At 32.8% G+C, this 24,834-nt stretch overlaps 1 protein-coding gene across 1 annotated transcript; it reads right to left on the reverse strand.

Annotated features, from left to right (window-relative positions):
- Window positions 1–100: 100 nt before the first annotated feature.
- Window positions 101–23,931, reverse strand: LOC127704848 (uncharacterized). The gene is made up of 17 exons (XM_052209073.1): window positions 23,869–23,931; window positions 22,003–22,091; window positions 20,761–20,995; window positions 18,566–18,641; window positions 17,419–17,586; window positions 17,008–17,214; window positions 16,332–16,617; window positions 14,434–14,557; window positions 13,734–13,834; window positions 12,551–12,663; window positions 11,878–11,975; window positions 11,283–11,344; window positions 10,454–10,659; window positions 9,166–9,322; window positions 3,879–4,103; window positions 1,268–2,227; window positions 101–629 (listed from the first exon to the last, which is right to left on the reverse strand). Exons 2-17 carry the CDS (start codon window positions 22,082–22,084, stop codon window positions 547–549), a joined length of 3,183 nt encoding a protein of 1,060 aa, XP_052065033.1. The 5' UTR covers window positions 22,085–22,091; window positions 23,869–23,931; the 3' UTR covers window positions 101–546.
- Between the last annotated feature and the right edge of the window lie 903 nt (window positions 23,932–24,834).

Raw genomic sequence — 24,834 nt, forward strand, 5'->3', positions numbered from 1 at the left:
TACTGACTACTGAGCTGATAATACCACCGGGGACTGAAAGTCCACCATCAGAGGTATCGCCCCAGTGCTGTAAAAAATTAAAACAACACGTTATGAATTATTGTTTATTTTGTCTACATAATGACATTACATTGTGCTTCTCATATATAGTTTTTGATAAAACAAAACATCCACTCTGTCAAATCTATAACAGGGTTAAGGAATCTTGTATGCACAAACTTCATCTGAACCTTTGTTTAGTCCTCAATACCCAATTGTGTATGTTTAAGAATTGAAAAGGCTGCAACGAATGACCACGAGCAAAGCTTTGATACCTAAGTAATATAGATGGGGATCATGATCAATGAAGTTATTGTTTATGCAATATTGTTCATTTATTTATTTATGTGGCACTATTCTAAATATTTCAATATAAATATGTGTTTCACAGAAAGAGAGAGATTACTTTATATACATATATACAAAAAGTCTATTTTGTTTGAGTATACAAATATAATGTATTAAATAGTTTATCGCCTGTTAATCTTTTTCATTCATATACCGGATTCACTCATTGCCAGCATTTTCCATGATATACTCGTTGTAGCCTTTGTTGACATTTGGTGGTGCTCTGAATTGTCCTTTGATTCCTGAAAGTTAAAACCAGGTTTAATCCACCATTTTCCACATAAGGAAATGCCTGTACCAAGTCAGGAATATGACAGTTGTTTTCCATTCGTTTGATGTGTTTGAGCTTTTGATTTTGCCATTTGATAAGGAACTTTCCGATTTGAATTTTCCTTGGAGTTCGATATTATTGTTATTTCACTTTTTCCAATATTTATATTTGAATATTTGTATTAAATGAAAATGGTTAATAATTTCAGTGTAGGTCATTGCCGTAGAATATATGAATAGTAATGAAAGTTTTCCAAATTTTAGCACACTCTGGATAATTAAGCCTTTTATTGAATAATCTTAAATAATACGTTTATTGAAATATTGTTCCATGAATACATTAGCTTTACTGTTAACTCGACCAAGAGATATTATAAAATAGAAAGCAGAAGAATAGAACAGAGATAAAATAAAATATCGAATAAGACTTAATTCTTTTTAGAGATATAAAACATGAAAATATTCAAGTGGATATTTGTGATGAAATCATTTCGTTTATGCATATATAGTTTTTTTTTTTTTATTAAACCATCGATTTGAAAAACATGTAACATATGTAAGTATAAAGATATGCATATAGCTTTTATATTGAAAAGATGAAAACATTTACCTTTCGTATGGCTTGATTCTTTGTACGTCTTGCAAATTAAAAACATCAAGACAACAAGCAGCAGTAAACCGATAATAGAAAAACCAGCAATGATTCCAGTGGACGATGCAGATGATTGACTTGTTCCTTGGGATAGTTGGCTTTGTGGTGACTCCTTTTGATCAGTATTGGTTGGACAAGTCATGCGTTTGATTGCTAACTTTACTGCGTCGTTTAACGACATATATCCTCGGTTATATTCAATTAAGTTGAGGCCTGTCAAATCCATCGAAATAACGAGTTCTTCTCCACTATTGTCAGATGTTCTTGTTAGTTTTACATTTTCAAATTTTAGTTCTGCTACAGTGCTGGCTTGTTCTAAAAAATTATGTAAAGCTTCAGCAGTAAAGTTACAGTCGCGCTGACTTACTGCTAGAGGAATCGTTAAAGAAAAAGAACCAGAAACGGGTTTTTCTAAGAGGTTAAACAATTCTTCCCGATTTATATTGTTGCTCATCTTCGGAATGACTTTGAGATATGGAGATGTCTGTATCTGATTCTCGCTCAGTTTAAGCTTCCATTCCTGGTTGTTGGTATTAGTTATACCAGTGTTCGAGTCTATAATTGCGCGGGTACAACCAATCACTGCTACCATTTTGACAACTCGTGTTATATTTGAGTTGTCTTCAATATGAATTGAATATAATTTAATAGCCGTAGTGTACATTGAAGATGGCAAAGTAAGATTCAGTGTATTGTTCCTTACTGTTCTTTTAAGATTAGATACATCTGTGAATGCCTCATTTTCTTCGTTGACATACGCTAATGTAAAGTTGAATTTGTTAAAGTCATACCCATGTTCTACCTCAACCTCTACATAGCTGACCATGACGTTGACATCAAAAGAAATTACGATATAATCAGAAAAATCGTAACGATCAGTGAAGTCAGAGGTGCTTGGATATATCAATGTGTTGCAAACTGAAATAGAATAAAACATTAGAATAAAGAAATATACTCTGCATCAATTTCTGCAGACATTAAAATGGGCGATCGAAGTCATGCAGTGTTGTCGAACCACAAATATAGTGTCGGAGAGACACTTTCAAGGTAGTTGTCTGTTTTATCTGTTAATATTATTTTTTACCATTTAAACATTTCTTAATTGCTTTTTTGCTATAACAATTTACAAAACGGTCATCAATGCTCTTCAACTTCGTACTTGCTTGGCCTTTAAGTTTTTTTCATTCGAGCGTCATGCATGATGAGTCCTTTGTGGACGAAACGCTTTTGACGTACAAAGTTATACGCGTGGTATCCTTGATGTTTCTTTTTAACTTAGAATCCCTTTTGTGTTTATATATCAAATATTTTGTACAATACAACCTTATTCCTTATGTAATTACACATCTTATGATTATATTACAAATTTAATCAACATAATTGTGAATACACATACAGATCACTTTAATTTGATTTTCCGGAATAAACTTCGTCATCGAGTACAGCATACAACATATAAAATATATCTTTTTGCAAATTATTGAAAATTGGACACACATCACAGTTGACTTTTGCACCAAAGACGATTTAGTTAAGTTTATTTTTTTTCCATTACACAATCAAAAATCATACATTAAGCAAATAATTACACTTTGACTTTGCCTCTGTGGAATTTTAGGAAAATCACGTTTTGTACGAGCTGTAAAATGTATTATTCAAATGGGATATCTTGGTAACACAGCTCTTTGTGTGTTTCTGTATTTTAACATCCATGGCTTTTAAGTATTTTGCTTCGAGCGATCCGGATGAAGATAAATCCAGAAAAGCACTTCGGACGCATTAAATTAATAAAGTGTTATTTTTGTTTTTATAGCACTAGATCCATACTGGTGCTGGTAGACTATGAGAGCCCGTGGGTGTCATCTGCTCAGTAGTCAGTGTTTCGATACTGACATGGTTTATAACATTACCTTTCATAAATTGTTAGATCATAAATTAAGAACTTATTCAAAGAAAAAAGGAACGAACAACGGTTTTAACTCCCATGGCAAATTTCCTTTAGATAGATTTGGCTATTAATGTTAGGTTCCTTGTGGCCATTTGGCTCTTCGGTTCTTATTCATCTTTGGCTTTAAACTGTTAGACTTTGGGATTTCCATTTGGTGCTATTTAATATAGAATTACATTTTGCTAGAAGCAATTGAAGTTCACAATGTCAATTCTTACTTAAAATGCGATGAAAGGATATGGTCTACTGTTTTTTTATACGAAAATGCGATAATCTCTTCTGTTTCAATTTGAATACTTTCCATATCTGTTTCTTTTATTCTGTGCAATATCATTATACCCAATGACCTGATCGGCTACAATAAATAAGCTTGTCCTTAAGCGAAAAAAATTATCGGATCTTACGATTCCCAACATAATTTTGCTTGTGACTGATCATGTAAAATTGAAAAAAAAATGATATGCTATTTCTGACTTAAAAATTCCACCAAAAATGTTTGACCAATGAAATTTTTTCAAAATACAGTTTTTTCGTAAAATTCCTGGGATTGGATTTTTTTAAAAGATGATAAAATACGTGCAAGAAGTTTATCGAATGAGGAATGCAATATCAGTATTATACCTGTTGAAATAGGTTGATGTGCTCCTGGTCCTATTTCTTTGATTCCTACTTTACCCATATTTTCTACACTCATTAACTGTGAAATTCCCTGGTCCCAGAAAGATTTTCTTGGCATTGATGATAAAATATGAATAAAACCAGTGTCGCCCAATTTTACAGGTTGTCCTTGTAAGTTAGCCTTATCTGTACTGTGGAATGTAAACTTCACTGGATATAGATCTAATTCTACGATGAGAAATAACATTGGTAAGTTTAAAGTCAAACTTGTTTACAAAGTTTTATTGCTATACTTAATGAATAAAACAAAGATTATAATGTAAGCTCGTGTATATATAAGGCGATGTTTATTCCTGTTAAAACATCTTGCGGTTTGCATGTCTTACTCTTATTGATTTTTCCTTATTATGCAGAGGTACACTTGGTAAAAACTCATTATTGTCAAATTCGTGGGAAAGAAAGACGCCATTTGTTTTGAGAAGATAATTCTTTGTTTTTTAAACGTGTTCGATCAATGCCATTTTTTTACATAATAATACTTCGTACTGTATTTTTCTTTCTTTTAAAACAACGAAATTGGAATTTTTATAGATTGGCACTTTCCATTTACACTCTGCTATACATGTGGGTGAATATCTTTCAACTTTATGATCAATTACCTTATGACCATAATGGTTACAAGAAAATCAAAGAGACAGACGAAAAAGAAACTTCCTTACGAACACGCCTTTGTAGACGTAAATTTAATAATGGCCCATCCAAGTGGAGCAAGATAAAGATCCCCAAACAAAAAAAAGTGAGGAACAAATCATGGTAACAAATGATAACCAAATCATATGATTTCTTTATGATTTGAAAGTGATAAACTTTCACATGCAAATGAGCTAACAAATCACAACAACAAATCACAAACAAATTGCTTCCAATTCATAAGCAAATCATAAACAAATTGTCAAGAAATTGTATTGAAATCATTAACAAATCAGAGGATATTGCTTTCCTACTTTAAGCAAATCATAAACAAATTTGTTTCAAATTGTAAAGAAATTATAAAGAAATTGTTAACAAATCTTTAACAAATCAGAATGAAATATTCCTACCTCAAGCAAATCGCAAACAAATTGTTTTCAAATTATGAAGAAATTATAAACAAATCTTTATCAAATCTTTAACAAATCAGAAGTAAATCATATTCCTACATTAAGCAAATCACATGCAAATCGTCAATTAATTGACATCATCATCGATTCACAGATTAAATCATTTACATCTGGATCAAAAATCTGTTCTGCCCCTGAGACCCCCAAACTTTGAAGTGCACTTGTCTTTATTTGACCTTAGCTACTCCTCTGATTGTTAAGGGATTATTATTTCGGGTTGTCATGAGAGAGCAATTGTTCCCTCTGTGAAAAGTTTCTCTCACTTCTCCAGAATTTAAATCTAACGAGATTTGACAACATGGGCAACCACGTTTACTAGAAGGATGTCAAATACTAGTAGGCGATGGGTCTTAGTCTAGGTCCAAATCTGCTACAGCTCTATACCTGACCAGTCAACATCATGAAAAATTTAAACATAAAACTTGCCAGTGCATATTGTCTGCTGACTCGGGAAGCTACTCTTTAATTGCTCGTCTCGTTCTGTTTACATGTCTTTTACACATTTTTTTTTGAAAATTTATCCAGACAGTACACATAACGAGATATTGAAATGCACAGTTTCCGAATATAAAAGTTTAACACCTTTGACATGTTTGAATAGTTGACTTACAATTGAAATCCTGAAACAATAAGTTAATGACTAAGATACTTACCACTGTCATCATTGATAGTATATCTTACTCTTCATCTTGCAACCTTCTTTGTTCAGTTAATGTAGAACAGTATTTGAAATTTGAATTTGACCTCAACCGGAAGTCAGAGATAAAGACAAACCCAGAAAATCTGAATGCAATAACATTGTTTTCATTGTAGCAAATCATCAATGAATCACACCATGATAGCTAACAAAGTTAACAAATCATTTTCAAATCATTTCCTATGATATTCCAAGTAAACAAATCATAACGAAATCACACAATTTTAGCGAATAAAGTTAACAAATCTTTTTGAAATCATTTCATACGATATTCTAAGTAAACAAATCATAAAGAAATCACACAAAAACAGAAACAAATTGCTATCAAATCATACATTTGAAAGAAATCACAAAGAAATCAGTTTTGGGAATTTGGCGAATTCTGATTTGTTTATAATTTCTTTAATGAATCGCAAGCAAATGGTACTAACAAATTGCAGAATTACGATTTGAAAGAGATTTGAATACGATTTGAAAGCAATTTATTCATTTATTTTTCTGTTTGGGTCATACAAGAATTAAAGGGGATGGGCATAGAGGTTCTTGTTTATCTTGGGGAACCTATTACTGAAAAAATAATGCCATGCAATTAGAACGTGAACTATTTGTCATCCTGACATTTATTATTTATGTAATTAGATAAAAAAAAAATGGCGTTGATACTATGGTTAGACATGACAATTTTAAAACTAACTAATGAAAAAAACAAACTTATAGTGCTAGGTAACAGAAATATACATTCTCAGATCTTATAAATAAACAGCAATATAACGGTTTGTATGGTACATTCGATAATTTACCTTTTGATAAGTCTATTTATTCCGCTTGAACTTACAGAGAGTACATATTCAAACAAGAAACCCCTAATATGATATAGACATTATCATGTGCGCACCTCACATGATAAAGATGTATAATATTAATGATCTCATTGACAAATACGTCTGTCCTTTGTCCTATGCCAATATATACAGATGATGCGGTTCGTATTAATGACAAAAATGGGAAAAAAATCTAAAGCATATTCATAGGTAAAGAATTGGCTATAAACAAATGATGCCATTTCGGCAGTGTTTTCAAGATTTTTTATAAATTCCATTATTCAAGAGTTAACCTGTTCGAAGGGATTATAGCTCCTACTATTGGGTCATTTGAACTATGTATCATGTGTTATTGTGCCAGGTAGATAACTTATTTCCTATCTTGTAAAATTACATATCAAGGTTAAAAAAAAATACTAATTTTTACGTAAATCTGCGTAAGGAATGTCAACCTGATTGCGGTTTTTCTCCGATTTCTACATAGCTATAAACATGCTTCAAGACTTTAATTACACTTCTAACTTTGATATAAAACTCTTCACAACCCCTTTTTTATAATTTTAATAATAATATTCTGAGGTTATTAATGAAGGAAATTTTTTTGCTTGACGTGACCAAAAGAATTATCCTCTTAAAAAGATAAATCGATATCAATGGCATTTCGTTCTAAAGCTATATCGAATAGTAGAATATGTTCTTTTATGGAAAAAAGATCAATAAAGAATTGAAACACAAGAAAATTTCCAATAACAATGAAGCTACTGTAGGAAGCTGAAAGAAAGATCTAAAGGTAATAATCATCAGATAATTAAGGTAAATCCAGAAAAGCGCACAACAAATTTATAAAAATAAGATAAATGACACTCAGGCAAAGTTGATCTTCAATGAATGTGCTATATTTTGGTCAAGTAGCTCTTCGTGTATATTGATAAATTTTGTCGGACACTATTTGTTTAAGACTTCAAATTTCTTTCTATTAATGAAAACTGCACAAAACGCCTCGTTTTGAGATATTTTCTTTAATTATCAGCCTAAACCAAAAATACATCCTGCGACGAGATGTCTTATGCAGAAATTTTAATGTAGGTCAAATATCATTATGGGTACGGTTGTTGCTCATATGCTTTTAATCATAAATCGATCATTTAATGTCAGATATTTTATTTTCATCATGCACAGCAATCTGAAGTGTCTAGATTTCTTCATTCTTCTCATTTATTAATGAAAAATAATAATATCTAAGATAGACGAATTTTCTTCTTTTGCAATTTCATATCTCCTCCTTTATTTTTTGTCAGACCATAACGAAAATCTTTAATTTTGACTGTTTATGAATTTGAAATATTTAGCACATACAATGTCACGTTCAAACAGATAATTAATTAAAAACTATTTAGTTGGTTCCAACATTCACGCTATACTTACCTGCCCACGAAATCCCTTTTGTTTCAATCAACTTAAAAGAAACAGTAGTCTATCAATGTTCAAACTCGTATATTAATTTTGAAAAACCGCGAGAAAAGCCTTACAGTATCAAATGATCTCAAAACGGAGCGAAACCCAGTAATCGTCTTCAGCTATTCTTCCTTTGACCGAGGTGTGAATCCAGGCTCAGTCGAAAATGTCAAAGTAAGGGATTGAAACAATCGGTTAATATCCTGCTAAAACGAAAGTTACTTTTTTTTTTAAGACGCAGAATAAATTTTCATTTTTATTCGGTAAAAAGAAGGCTTTATAAGGCCTTATCGCCCACAAGTAAAAAAGTATAAACATACGGGTCAGTGTTTTCATCTTCAAATAAATATTATGTTTTTGTTTTGTTTATCTTTGAATAATTATGCTTCTATCCCTCTCTCTGAAAAGAAGAGTTAAAATTGGATACCAGTTAAATTGTGAACTTTCATTTTCTATGAAGCAATATTCCAGCAGCTCCTACATTCTATCTTATTTTATTTCCCAGTTGTTACGATATATGCCAGGGCTTGTGTTTTCTATTATGATTTCCTTGATAGAGGGCTGCTGCTAACAAGGACGCTTTTAAACCAGGAGTTTCAAGAGGTGAAGTTGAATTCATCACTTCGAAAATTTTACGGCCGCCATCACGAGTTGGTTGACCGTTTTGGAATGTCTGTTTCATAGATGATGACGGATATGGTCCAATCGTCGTAACCACAATCCCGTCCTCCTTTTCTCAGAATGTGAACTTCCGAATTAGACTTATCATCGAGTTTGTACTCACATGAGCAACACGAAGGGTGCGACATGTGGTACAGGATCTGCTTACCCTTCCAGAGCTCTTAAGATCACCCCCGGTTTTTGATGGGGTTCGTGATGCTCATGTTTTAGTTTTCTATGTTGTGTTTTGTACACGTCTTTTTTTCTTTTTCTTTTTTTGCCATGGCGTTGTCAGTTTATTTTCAACTTATCAGTTTGAATGTTCTTTTGGTATCTTTTATCTCTTCTTTTAAAGCTTTTAGAGGATACCTACTACTTTTCTAATCTAACAGGCGAGGGGTCTCGGTTGTTTCTACTTCAAATAATCAAAACCAGAGGAGGGGAAAAAACCCATGTGACTGTTGGGGTATGTGCAGCGGTCGTACGTAAATATTTACCAACTCCTCTTTGTGTAATTTGAAGACTTCTTCTTCCGATCTCGAATATACGGCCAACACAATGGCCTTTATTCCAAATTACTTGTCTTTTTTCGCCATTTATCAAAACTTTAATGTATACTCCATATATACGGTCTGTTCTTATTCCATGGAGACCCTTTAGATAAAATAAAATAGATATATCTTTTTTTTAAATCGAGTCACCAAAATTACTCAAAATTTCCGTGTTCATAAAAAGGACACCAATTGCATACGAATTTATCAATACTTAGAATATCCCGAGAATTATTAGATTTTTCCTATCAAAAGTAAACACACCGTTGCTGTGTATCTTATGTCATATCTTATTGGTTATTGAATTTGCTGAATTTTGGTGTTTATTGGTTTTTTATAGTCTCAGTTTAAATCCTTTATATTTTTTTTAAAGTGATGATTTAGAAATTAACATACTATATAGACATTGGTCTTTTGATGAAATTTGCACGTTAACCTTTATATGTCTTTTGTTTATTTGTGTCTATGATTGGCGGTATCAATGGCGTGTACCTTCCACCAACTTTTATTTGTTTTAAATAATTTATAAGATATCATTTAGTTGAATTTTGAGATTATAGGCGTAACGCATGAAGATATAATATATAAGCTCTTTGACGGCACCAAATTAATAAAGTAATATACAAGTTTTGAGTTGAACTCTCCTGATTTCTTTTACAATTTCGCTAAGGTTTATTACTATGAATGAAAAAGAAGTATTCGTTCAACTTTAATGAAATAAAATCCAATATGATTTTTAGTTATACATAATTGGCCAGCTGATAATTCGTACTATAGCTTTAGGTTTATAGACAGCTGTGCATATTGACACGCCTCGAGTTCGGGAGGTCGTGGTTTCGAACCCCGGCCTGGTCAAACCAAAGACTTTAAAATTGGTGTTTGCTGCTTCTCCGCTAAGCACGCCGCATTAAGGAGTAAGAGCAAAGACTGGTCGGCTCGGAGTCAGAATAACGTGTCCGAGTAAGGTGACATGTCTTCCTGCTGACTGTTACCTTGTGAACTAGCACGTTAAAATTCCGACTCAGAGTGTCGGTTTAGTACAAAACAGGGTTGATATTCATATTGCACTAACATGTTGTCGTCCTAAATATGCATATTAATTTGCCGCTGGACGTTAAGCAACCATCCATCATCGTCATCATCATATTTGACATAATTAATCCCTTATATGTATTGTTAATCATTAATTGTTTATACATTCAAGCCTCGCAAACTAATACACAAGTTAACATACCATGATTCTTAATGCGTTAAATTGTCCAATATCGTGCTCGATGATAATGTCGTGGAACCAAATAAAACCACAGATACCTCTTCTGCAACTACAGCGAACATTCACGTTACTTCTTATTGTTCCTTCTGATCCGATTATTTGGACTTGGAAAAAATAGTTTTCCTCAATATGACAAGCGTATTTCAGAGATATTAGATACGAACAATCTAAAAAATTGGTAAAATACATTATCACTAGCAGAGTTCAATTTAATGGAAATGTTTGAATAAGGTTATCTAAGGCAAAGAAATACACAAGTAAATCTTTAACTTAATTTATTAAATCAATTATATTACATTTGCATAGATACATATTAAAGCACATCTGATAAAGGTATATTAATTTAATATAGAAAATATTACCATAAAACTAAAATTTCTTGATTGTTTACAAGGTAAGTAAGTATAAAAGACAATACCGTACATTATTGAAATATAAAGGATGTCAGGTTTACACTACCTGTATTCATCAGAATTGTCTTAAATTTTATTCAGGGGACAAAAGTATTGTATTTGAAAATTTGTGGGCATCCATTGGCGATTATACTGTTACTAATTGAGTTTACTGACGAAGCGATAAATAGGATTCAGGATCCAGTAAATGGATATATTAGACCATCAAATAACAAAATGGTGCTACAAATCTTCAAATACAATGCTGTTATCTCCAGAATGCAACTTGAAAAAAAACATCGTTACATTATCAAATTTAAAATCATTCACATCGTGTGTACACATTCAAACCAACAAGCTTTGAATTGATGACTTCAATGTCGTGTTCTTATACTCACCTTTCACCTTTTTCAGAAAAATGGAGAAGTCAGTAATTTGACTGTGGCTGCTATTGACATTTCTGATAAAAAAAAATATAGTCAGTTATAGACCAACCTGGTTTCCCCTCTCTCATAAACATTCATATTCACAGAACAACATGTATTCGAAGTGCTGATGGTCTTCATGACTAAAAGTGTTGGAATGAATAGTTTACCTTGAACGAATGTTTTACCATTATTAACAATTGCGGTTTATATTCAATCGACGCATCCTGTTTCTCTACTTTTTGAGTTCATTCGATTCCATTAGTTGATTTCACTGGATTTTTATGTTTAAATTTGATTACCGAGATTTTAACCTCATTAAATAAACTCATCATAGATACCAGGATTTTAATGTTTGTACGCCAGATGCGCGTTTTGTCTACAAAAAACAAATAAGGGACGCTCGATTAATAAAAAGTTAAAATAGTAATTTCAACTAGTAAAATCAGAATTTCAAATTCTACCAGTAATCAAAAAATTTTTATGTGTACATGTTCTAGGTGGATTCTGGACCCTTCTGAGTTCCATATCATATTGTAATATATACATAAAAAGTGTATAATGTTACCGTTGTTCGTCTTTATCTGTAAATACATCCTGTAGTCTAGCTTCGGACGGCATATCTGTGTTTAAAATCATCACTTTACCCATATACAACATATCGCCCTGTTAATATGGGGCAATGTAATAAATAATAATCATTTATGTTTTAATTCGCTTATTTGTCTAATATCATAATTTGTGTGCACAAATTGGAAAAAAATCTTCGTCATTATTATCATACTTGACATTAGTTCGTCTGAGATATAAGCGATGTTATATTTGATTTAAGGCTTACATATTTGTTTGGTCCTCAAACCTCTAACATGAAAGGGGAACTGTCGTAATTGCCCACTTTTCAGATTTTCTCTCAATTTGTATATTTAAACAACCACTTCTTCAAAAATAAAAACAAAACAAAAGATTATGAACTATCTTTGTTTTCAAATGGAAGAGTTTGTATTTTAATTTTCAATTGAAATGTGATAATTAAATCATGGACAAACAATATCTCAGAAATTTCAAATTCATATTACATTTTTGTTTCTCAATCACTGTCTGAATAATATGTTAGTATGATGTCATGTCGTTTGCTACAATAAATGAAATAAACCAATTAGATATGTGCGTGAATTTGGCAAAAAAAAACAAAACAATCATACCTCTTTTTGCACATGTGTATGAATTTTGACTGTATTTACCTCTAACGTCTTCAGAATAAATGGTTCTCCATAATGCAAGTTAATTCCAAATTTGTTGATACCCTCAGTTGGTACAATTTGGAATAATCCGTCGTAGTTTGTAACTTCAGACACTTAAAAAGAAAACAAATATTTATTGTCAACCATTAATATAAACCTTTTGTAAATAAAACCTGCAGTGCCCCTCCAGAACTGTTCATAATTGCAAAGACCTGGGTAAGTTTTGCTGGACAATCCCGGACCTGAGTGCGATTGGCTGGTCATTTACGGACCCTTGTCATAATATAACCTCATTGACAGTATCAACAAAAGAGCGATATATTCTTTTCCTTAATTTAATCTTTGTTTAAAAAAATCAATTTAACATTGTCGATTTGACAACCACTGAAAAAAACAGTGCCTCGGTCATTTTATAAATCACTGCAAATCACTGATCATTTGATCAAAGAGGGACTAAACAAAATAATCAGCTTATGTCTTCTTTGCCTGCAGGAGTTGCAGCCTTAGTTGAAGTCTAAGGCTGAAAAGGTTTGCCTTTAATAGCAGCTCACTTTCTAACGACATAAAAAGGTAATCTAGAACAATCGATATGGAAGTAAACTTTGTATCGATATGAGTTAAGTCTTTTTCAACTGATTTTTATAGTTTGTTCTTATATTGTGCTGTTACACAACTGCCTCAGGTTAGGGGAGTGTTGAGCGCTCACAAACATGTTTAACCCCCGACACATTCTGTATGTGCCTTTCCAAAGCCAGGAGCCTGTAGTTCAGTGGTTGTCATTGGTTCATGTCTGTTATATTTATTTTTCGTAAATTGTTTTGTTATAAATTAGGCCGTTAGTTTTTTCAATTGAATTGTTTCAATATTTTTAATGTCTGGGCCTTTTAAAGCCGACTACATGGTATGGGTTTTTCTCATTGTTGAAGGCCGTACGGTTGCCTATAATTGCTTACATCCACTTCATTTGAACTTTGGTTGATTGTTGTCTAATTGGCAATCATACCACATCTCCTTATCTTTATATTGTACTGAATAATATAAAAAAAAGGAAATGTGGTATGATTGCAAAGGAAATAACTATCCACCAAAGTTCAAATGAAGTGGATGTAAGCAATTAAGTCATTTATATATATTTATATGATTTCTTATGTTCAATGAAAACATGATCATAAAAGACAATCACCTGTAGTTAAAGGTTTGACTGTCAGTCCTGGTGATATTCCAAAATGCTGTGACAGGGCCAAAAATCTGTTTCCGTTGGTTACTTTAATAAAATCACCATACCTGTAGAAATAAAACATTTATGGATTTTATGTACAAAAATATTGTCGAAACTCTGAGTTAAGGATGACAAAAATGAAAAATGAAAGTATCAGCATACACTTTTAAAACGGAATAAGAATACGGAGTCACATGTTATAGGACTAAAGGGTAGTCAACACAGTTTTATGGCAAATAACTATCAACGAGAAATATATTGACCCATTGTAACTTAGTTTTGTTTATGAAGAAGAAGTAATTAACGTTTATATTCACAGGACTAACAATTTGAAAATTAGAACCTATGCAACAGGAATCATCGAAAAAGTGAGAAAAATGGTATTGTCGTTTTCACAAAAAATATAATTGTTTTTAGTCAATAAAATTGCCTGTATTTACACAACTTTTCAAACAAAGATGTCATCTCGCATATTCGGCAATCGATTTGAAAAGAATATTTGTATTTGTCATAGTTGTTGTCTGTATTTCTATGACTTTCCAAACAAGGATTTAAGCTTGTACATTCTGCAATCAATTTGATGTCAGTTAACTTCTGCGAACTTTTCTCAATTTCTTCAATTCTTTTATACTAAAATCATTCCTAGTTATATTTTCGTACTTACTTGAAAGTTGTTGCGTTTCCGTCCAAATTCGATTCTGATAAAAGAGTACAGTGATTTGCTGCTATTGTCTTAATACAGTAATGAAACAACGCTTTGCGTAAACATTTTCTTCTCTCATACAATCCTAAAACAAGAAAGACGATAATGCATATATTATCATTTATGATGAAAATGAAACATTATTTCTATGTTGATCTACTTTCTGATATATATAGAATAATAATTCCAAGAATTCAAATATTGACGAGTACGTGACAGAACAACGCATACACTCACGAATGTGAGTAATGTATGAGTAAATTATCACTGTTGTTCGGTCACGAGTTGCATATTTTTCGATATTTTAATGGTTATTCTTTTGATGACATTGACTTTTAATGTAAATAAAAGATGAAATGCAAGGAACTATTTTTTAATGCGTCCTCACTTCGTTTTGATGCAACGCTAATGACAGACCCTTAACCTCACCTATTGTTGTATTACGTCAGATGAGTAAAATTTCACATGTGAAATGTCGGTTTTTATTTGATTTTGTCTCATTGCAATGTAATTGCAAACAATGTTAAAATACAATTTATTGATTACTTTTAGCAAACAAAAAAATTAACCATGAACAAAGACTGAAAGAGTAGAACAAAATGACATATGGGGAAGACGGGATAATAATGTCTCTGCAACTGCAAAAGGAAAAAGACGAAAGACAAACAAAAGTCCACATTTACAAAACAACCCCTAATAATTCGTAATGTTAACTAGAGACTCCACGTTGCATCTTCAACAATGGCCATTCTCCAACATTATAGGTAACATATTATTCATGACTAACTTATCTGTTTTGTTGAACTTGTAATATAAATATACTGCCCTTGAATGAAGGTGTTAGGGTAGACTAACACACGAGGAAAAAAATATCACCCAAGACGAAGTCGCGGGTGATAATTTTTCACCGAGGGTGTTAATCACCCTAACACCTTCATCCAAGGGAAGTAGGTATCAAGCCAGGGGACAGCACTTGTCAGTCTAAGATTCTAATATACGTTTCACTGTCATTTTTATTGTCTAAGTTATTTCAATAACAACAACAAAACGACGGAAATGATGTAGAAATAAGAATCGGTAAACCTCGGCCGTAGCGGGTGTTAATTGTTCCGAATCAGCAAACCTCGGGTTCAGGCGGGTGTTAATTTTAGGCACTAACACCCGTTGCTAATATTATCACATGTTGCTATGGGTGGGCGGTGGCTTATGAAAGGTTGGTGAAAATTAACAAATGCCGCGTGTCAAATGAAATGAATGGATGATATAAGAAATTTGAATAAAGTATAATAATGGTTATTATTATTTGATGTTAACACCTTCTTTCTATCTACATGTACTATAGATTTGGCCCAAAATGCAATTCAATAGTCACATTGAATCAGTCAATAGTTCAAGCATTTCTGATGTAGATACATCCAGAAAAGTGCCTCGGACGCACATAACTAATAAAAGAGAGGCAAAAGATACCAAAGGGACATTCAAACTCATAAGTCGAAAATTATCTGACAATTCCATCAAAAACGACAAAAAAACAAACAACAGCATACATAACGCAACATAGAAAACTTAAGACTGAGCAACACGAACCCACCAAAAACCAGGGTTGATCTTGTGCTCCAGGAGGATAGGCAAATCCTGCTCCACACCCGTCGTGTTACTCGTGCAAGTACAGACCCGGTGATAAGTCTAACTCTATAGGTCACATTCGGGGAAAAGTAGACGCAATTGTGGTTTTGGCAAAATATCCGTCGTCATCTTTGAAACAGTATTCCATAACGTTCAACCAACTCGTGATGGCTTCCGTAAAGTATAATAAAGTATTATTTTCAATTTATAAAGATAGAAAATTTATATTTTACCAGATATAGTCTTTTTGAAGTACTCTGGTCTAATAAGCGTGTCGATTGAAGATAATTTATATTTGATAGGTGCTGGATTGTCAGCTGCAGATTTCGCCCATTCACGTAAACTTTCTGTTGATCCAGTGCTGTCATCACCGAAACCGGACGGAGGACTTCCACCGATATAGTATTCTCTTTGCTCCTTGTCTGTATTGCGAACCATTTCTCTCAACTCTTTATTGCTAGACACTCCTACACTAAATCCCCCACTTGCACCAAAAGGAGAAGACAGTTCGGCTGCAACCTTTGTTAAATACAAATGACATTATATATTTTATCTATTTTACAATATCATATCAAGTATACTGAGACAAAAAGTGAGGATCATATCCAAGACTAAGGAGAAGGGATATGAAACACAAAAGCTCAAGTGTCCTATAAAAAAAGTGCATATGTCCTGAAGGGAAAGTGCACACGTTCTCTTTTAAAAAGAGGAAAATGTCGCAAATGTGAAAAAATCAAGACGCAAATTTCTATTTCAAAACTGCAAATGTCATATCAAAAAGTTCAAACTTTCCGCTTTGAATTAACAATAGTATTTAGCAATTAGTAGTTATTCTAGAATTTGTTTTCGATGTTGTTTTTGTTAGATTATTTCTTCTTTCCCCATTTTTATTTCATTGTTTGAGCTTACCATAGCCGAGATGCCAACAGACTGGAATCTATCTACATCAGAATTCTTAAATCTAAGTTCTTGTACTGCCTTTGCTCCCATGACTACCTCAGTTGAATAATGAGTTCCAAACTGCTCAACCACATTAATATACATCTGCTGAATCGCATCTTCTTCACAATTCTCACTCGGCAAGGCTCTAAAGCTGTTTTCCAAAAAGTCACTCAGCTGAATAATAAAATCAATTTATATATTTGATTATAAATCAAATACCAATTTGAGAAAAAGAAGAAAATTATTTCTTATGTGAGATAAAAAAAAAATAGGTCCCCTTTTTTTAAACTTCCACACTTGTGGTTTTTATTAAGTAAGGTATAGCAAACGTGCTTTAAAAAGTATCATGCTTATGACATATCATATATCAAAATTCACCTTGGACTGTGTTCCAGTTGAGGCTAATCTAGCTTTGTAAACATTAGCTCTTCCAATTATATCTAAAGTAGTTGTTTCTCCTTTAGCAATCTCCTTCACTGTTTTCTGGTATGAGGTACTGGCACTGAAACTTCCAGTGTAACCATAACCACTGCCCTCTACGTGGACCTAAAGAAAATGATGTTAACATAACTTATTAAGATAAAGCTTTGCAAGGTGCATTTGTTCACATATATGTTATTAATTCACAAAGCTTAATAAAAAGTGAGAAAACTTAATCGGGTTTTTTCGGACATTCACTGTGCAATTTTCTTTATCTAAGACGTTTTTTTTCAGATATGAGAATAATTCTTGCATTTTATCCTCTATGTTTTATTTTTTGCCATGGAAGCCGTGTTGGTCGACAAGCGAAATCACGGGATACATTTTTAAAACTAGATTTCTAAAGTATGATTGTGGCTAAGTTGGTATTTATAGTTCAAGTTGTTTTAGAGGAGAATATTTTGTGAAATTTAATGGATGACGACGGACGACGGACGCCAAGCCAGGGGTGAAATTTTTCATACTGACCCCGTGGACTAAATGAGCTAAGTTATAGAATTAAACTAAACGAATTAGTATTAAGTGTCTTCCGGGTCGTTGTAAAAATCCTAAAAATAAAAAAAAGAAGTAATTCAACCCCTATATTTCACTGAGATGTTTTTTTGGTTTTTTTTTGTCGTTTAGTCGCTGTCTCTTTGACGTCTACCGACATCTCCTTTAAATCATAATGATAAAAGTAACAACATTAACACAAGCAAAATGCAATTGTAAAAATTAGTATAAAAATCTAGATTTGATTTACGGTAATTTGACTTGTGTATATTAGAAAATGAATAAGGAGTGAAAAATGGAACTCGAAAGGAGTTTAAAACTGACATTGATATGAATGATTTCCCTTTATATGAGTCAAAATAATTAATTCTAATGAGATAATGCATTGTACAGTCACATCGAACTTTCATTGGGAGCTTGTACAAAAAGACGAAACAACAAAAGGGAAATAAGCCCACATAGTTTAATAGTTTAATATGTTTTCCCCTAGCTGAGGTAAGAAACCGAAATTTGAACAGCAAATAATTGCACTAAGAACATTTGATATACTTACGGAAGCATCGACTTGTAGCATGCTCTGGTAATCTGTTTCCGTAATTAGTTGATGATAGGACGATCCGAAAGACGCACTAAGTACAAGGAAAAATAATACCATCAACAAAAGAAAAGTTTATAAATAGTACTTATTAAAAAACAATGCTAGGTAGGGATTCCAAAATTCTTTGAATCTAAATAATTTCACAGTAATATAATTTTCTGTATGCATTTTGAGCTCGGGGATACAACATTTTGTCAAATATTTTAAAACATTCAATCGAAAAACAAATATTTACAGAGTGGCCAGTGCTGCAATGTTTTGTGAATGTTGATAAATGAGAGGCGATTTTCAGCAAAACAAATGTATTATCGACATAACTTGTAATGAACAGATATATCATGTTATGGAGGGGTATTTGCGAAAAATACCAGTCAAGGGACTGTAAAATTTCCCAAGCCGCTAGGCGAGGGAAATTCAGTCCCAAGACTGTGGTGAAAAACAGACAAATTCGTTTGAAATGAGGAAAAAATGTTAGAATTTACGAAAAATACACTGGCTAACAACCAATCAAAATCCGGCATTCTTATATAAGGTGTAATTATGAACAGATATATCATGTTATGGAGGGGTATTTGCAAAAAATACAAGTCAAGGGACTGTGAAATTCGGTCCCAAGACTGGTATTTTTCGCAAATACCCCTCCATAACATGATATATCTGTTTAATTACACCGAATAGATTTGGATTGAAACTAATTCATTAACATGTTTATGCATAATTTTGAGGATAAGAGGATATTATCATTGAACTGTGGGAATTATACATGTACTAATACGCGTTAGCTCGCTTTTATTGTATGTAACGTCATATCCGAAAATTTTGGCGGGAAAATTCTCGAGAGGGTAAAAAAGGAATATCCAAAATGGCAAATACCATGGTATTTGAGGCAAATTCACCGGCAGTGGTGAAAAACAGGCAAATTCGTTTGAAATGAGAAAAAAATATTAGAATATGCGAAAAATACACTGGCTATCAACCAATCAAAATCTGGCTTTCTTATATAAGGTGTAATTTTGAACAGATATATCATGTTAAGGAGGGGTATTTGCGAAAAATACCAGTCGAGAGAATGTTAAATTTCGCGAGCCGTAAGCCGAGGGAAATTCATTCTCAAGACTGGTATTTTTCGCAAATACCCCTCAAGAACATGCTATATCTGTTTAATTACACCGAATGTTAACGTTTAAAAACGCTTTGATGATCGTGACGTTACAAGCGTCCAGTCGGATAGAGTATTTTTTGGCAAATACCATGGCAGAGAGGGTAAAAAAGTTCATAGTTTGAAACTCAATTAAAAAGTTTCCCCATATTTGTCTTTTTTTTCAGAACTAACTATAACAAAAGTTATTTTCTGCATTTCACAATGACGAGTTTACTGCATTGCACAAGATCGTGTATACTACATTGCTCAAGATCGTGTATACTGCATTGCTCAAGATCGTGTATACTGCATTGCTCAAGATCGTGTATACTACATTGCTCAAGATCGTGTATACTGCATTGTTCAAGATCGTGTATACTACATTGCTCAAGATCGTGTATACTGCATTGCTCAAGATCGTGTATACTGCATTGCACAAGATCGTGTATACTGCATTGCTCAAGATCGTGTATACTGCATTACACAAGATCGTGTATACTGCATTGCTCAAGATCGTGTATACTGCATTGCTCAAGATCTTTTATACTACATTGCTAAAGATCGTGTATACTGAATTGCTCAAGATCGTGTATACTACAATGCTCAAGATCGTGTATACTGCATTGCTCAAGTTCGTGTATACTGCATTGCTCAAGATCGTATTATCTGCATTACATAACATTATGTTCTCGGTCTGCATTGCTCAAGACAATTCTGTATAAAATCTACCTTACATCTAATACGTATTGCTCGCTTGAATGTTTAAAAAGTTAATTATATTTCAAATGAAAAGTTTTCAGTAACTGCGAGCAGTTTTTTTTTGCAATAGCATATAGCATATATTGAAAAATTTATTTTCACTAGTCGCTGTTTTTGTTAATAACAATTTTTTTTTCGGAGCTGATATTTTCTTTGTCTTGTGTGATTTTACTGATAGGGGTATACAAAAGATGAATGTAATAGCTTAAAGAACTAAGCCAAATGAAGTTTATAGGTAACGCTTTCCAACCTTGTTTCAGATATTACGTCAACGTTATCGGGTATTCGGTATTCTCCATCAGAAGTGAACCGGGACGAGGAGAAAGGTAAACCTATAACTGGAAGACGAAATCCTTGGTCAACTTCTCCGTTTTCACTTGCTGGGTTTCCTTTGTATATATCATATCCTCTGCCTATGTATCCTAAGCTTAGACGGGACTTTGTGGCTTCGAAAGGAGATTTGATCTCAGTTTCACCTTGAGCATCTGAAAAAAGGCATACTAATATTATCAAATGAGCACTTGAAGTGTTTCACTCAAAATTTTATTAACTAAAATGCTAATAAAATTGAAAATGGAATCGGGGAATGTGTCAAAGAGACAACAACCCGACCAAAGAGCAGAAAACAGCCCAAGGCCACCAATGGGTCTTCAACACAGCGAGAAAATCCCGCACCCGGAGGCGGGCTTCAGCTGGCCCTTATACAATAATGTATACTTGTTCAGCTAAAATGGACATCACACTAAACTCCGAAACATACAAATGAACCAAAATTTAAAAAAACATATAAGACTAACAAAGGCCAGAGTTTCCTGACTTGGAACAGGCGCAAAAATGCGACAGGGTTTATAAACATGTTTTGTGAGATCTCAACACTCCCACATACCTCTAGCCAATGTGGAATAAACAAGCACACAGCAATACTCACAGTAAAACTCAGCTTAAAAGAAGTCCGAGACTCATGCTATAAACAGACATTTAATTCACTTTCTCTTTTTTTAATTTTTATTGTTCTCTTAATTTAAAAAGTTCCGCAATTCTAAGTAAAAAAACTTACAGATTAGATATGTTGTCCAAAGAATAAAGAAAAAAAGTGAACGGGGCCGTTGAAGCGAAACCGACATAAAAGAAGGGGGAAATGTTATTATTATCATTATGATCTTTAAATGTTGGGAAGGACATCTTAATATTTGAATCCCTTTACTTTAAATGAGAAGATGAGATTTTAAACCCATAATTTTCATTTGAAATACATTTGTGAGGTTAATTTTTGGACAAAAAGTGTCTCGCTACGCTACTACAAAAGAACCTCTACAAGAAGTTGCCAAAGTGGTCTATGACCACATAACTTTGGCCTGTTAGAGGTATATCATAATATAGTATATTAATATAAATGTGGTTAAATTTGTTTATAGGGCGATACACTATTAAATAACAGGATTTATTAAATAAGAAAAGACATATGTTTGTACTTCAAAAAGTATTAACTTACACACTAATACAGCTAGCATTTCTAAATAGGCGAAAAACAACAGCCATGGCGCATGCACTGGCATAAGTTGAAAGAATATCATGATAATTCTGAAAAAGGAAATTATGGCAATATATATAGTTTCAATTTTGACAGTTGTAATTTCTCTAACTTCGGTTATTTACACTTAGGCGTGAATTATGTGCTAGCCTCGATCTTTGATGTTGTCTCAATTTCAGTTTTACATCCATTTTCGAGATATTGATATTTGTTGTACCTTCGGAGCTACTAAAGTTCTAACTTTTTATGAAACAGGCTTGGTTTATTCTATCATATTTGTTTTTCGTAAATTATTTTGTTATGAATTAGGCCGTTGGTTTTCTCAATTTAATTGTTTCATATTTTTCATGTCGGGGCCTTTTATAGCCGACTATACGGTATGTGTTTTTCTCATTGCTGAAGGCCGTACGATTGCCTATAATTGCTTACATCCACTTCTTTTCAAATTTGGTGGATAGTTGTCTCATCATACCACATCTCCTTGTTTATATTGCTGTTTGAATTCAAGTGTCTTTTCATCTTCGCTAGCCAAGGGTTACGATCTACTTCCCTCCTCTCCACCCTTGGCGGATTGAGATAGAATTTCGGAGACACAAGGTAATGATTTTCATTGGTTGCAGTCGAAATTCGCTGCATTCAATCAAAAAGCGCCTATAACTTGATCACGTGTAAATGTAGAAAGTGTATGTAAACAATTGCCACGTGCTTATTGTGCAACAAGTCTTTACATCCCTAATTATACGACTATATTTAGGGACAATTTGAATGTTTTTAATCAACTAATAGAAGTTCCTGTGTATGTTTCTTGCACAAATACATGAATGTCAACGTATATTTTTGTTTCATGCTTTACCAAGTCTGTAGAATCTAGACGCTACCATGTTTTTACCTCCAAATTGAAGAGTTCAAGTGCTACCATTGGTCAAGAATAATGTATTCGGAATGGGCGTGACTTTAATCTACCGATAGATGGCGCAACATTGTTATCACAAATGTTGGCTTAATCTGCCAAGGGTGGAGAGGAGGGAAGTGGATCGTAACCCTTGGCTAGCGAAGATGGTGTCTTTTAAGGAGGAATAGTGAAAAATTTGACAAACAAAATAAATTTGAAAAATGATTAAATGGAATCAATAAAATATATATATAAGAAGATTTTTTAAAGAATTGAATGCAGGGTCCCTGCTGAGGATATAGCATATAATTTAAAGATCATCTGATAACGTTCAAAATATTTCATGATTATTTCTTTATATAGACTAAGTTAAGGTACTTTTCGTATTTTTCAGGTGATGAAGGAGCAGACTGACATTTTAGAGAAAGTTCTAGGCCATAAGTGTTTTCGTTTGAATTGTTTCATACTTTGTTGGCCTTTATAGCTGACTATACGGTATACAGGGTTTGCACATTGTTGAAGACCGTACGATGACCCATAATTGCTTAAATCCACGTCCAATTCACAAAGGTTTTGCTATGATTTTTTTTGTTTGTCCAAATATCACCATAGCAGTGGTGATGTCTGAGCAACAATATTCTTATTATAAATTTTGTAACATTAGTAACAGTTATATACATAGAATGGGAAATGTTTGATATTTAACACATGCAATGTGTAATGTAAAATTCAAAGCAGAACAATACATAAATTTATTAAGATAAGTAAGAAAAGATTAAAGTGGAATATCAACATGTTAAGATCATAAAACTTATCTACCTAAAAATCAAAATTTAAATAGTTTTCAATAAGGATGCTACAAACAGAAAGTTTAAATTTAAAACGTTAGATATTAAACTTATCTTTTCTGAATGAAAATCAATCCATATACTTACCTAACAATTACTATTTTCTTCTTTAGTGAATTTAAATTCCCGCAAAACACGCTTTAAGACCTACAAAAATATTAAAACGTAACATTAATAGGTAAATGCGATATGAGAGTAAAAAAACAATTCTTATAGCTTTTTTATATACATTATGTGTGGGGTACTTATGTTATGATTGGTTGAACTTGTAAATATGAATATCATACAGGGGAAATTTCTGCAAACATTTCTCGGAATGTTGTACAAAAAAAGTAGGACAGGATATCTTTTATCCGTGCATTCCTGGATATCACCCATTCAGAAATTCACTGAAATAGAAGTCCTGAAAAAAAAACCAATTATGGAAAAAATGTAAAATCTATCTCAGCAAACAAAAAATTGTTTGAACCATTGAGTAATCATTACCTTTTCAAAGTAATCGTGTTACGTTGTATCAAATAAAAATGGATCGTAAGAAAGACCATCAGTAACAAATTCTAAATACACATAATACAGCAATTACCAAATTTGCTATTTATTTCCGTAGATTGTATCACATATTTTTTCAATCAGCAGTTACGAAAGATAACCTGTAATCAGCAGTTACGAAAGATAACCTGCAATCACCAGTTACTGAAGATACCATGCTAATCAGCAGTTATCAAAGCAGTAACTTGCAATTAGCATGTACGAAAAATAACCTGTAATCAGCAGATAAGAAAGATAAACTGCAATCACCAGTTACTGAAAATAACCTGTAATCAGCAGTTACGAAAGATAACCTGCAGTCACAAGTTACTGAATATAATCTGCAATCACCAGTTGCCGTAGATGACCTGCAATCACCAGTTACGAAAAATTATCTGCAGTCAGCAATTACGAAAGATAACTTGCAATCACCAGTTACCGAAGATACCATGCCAATCAGCAGTTATTGAAGGTAACCAGCAATCAGCAGTTACGAAAGATAACCTGTAATCAGCAGTTACGAAA

The sequence above is a fragment of the Mytilus californianus genome, unplaced genomic scaffold (assembly GCF_021869535.1).
Source record: "Mytilus californianus isolate M0D057914Y unplaced genomic scaffold, xbMytCali1.0.p SCAF_6, whole genome shotgun sequence".
NCBI lineage: Eukaryota > Metazoa > Mollusca > Bivalvia > Mytilida > Mytilidae > Mytilus > Mytilus californianus.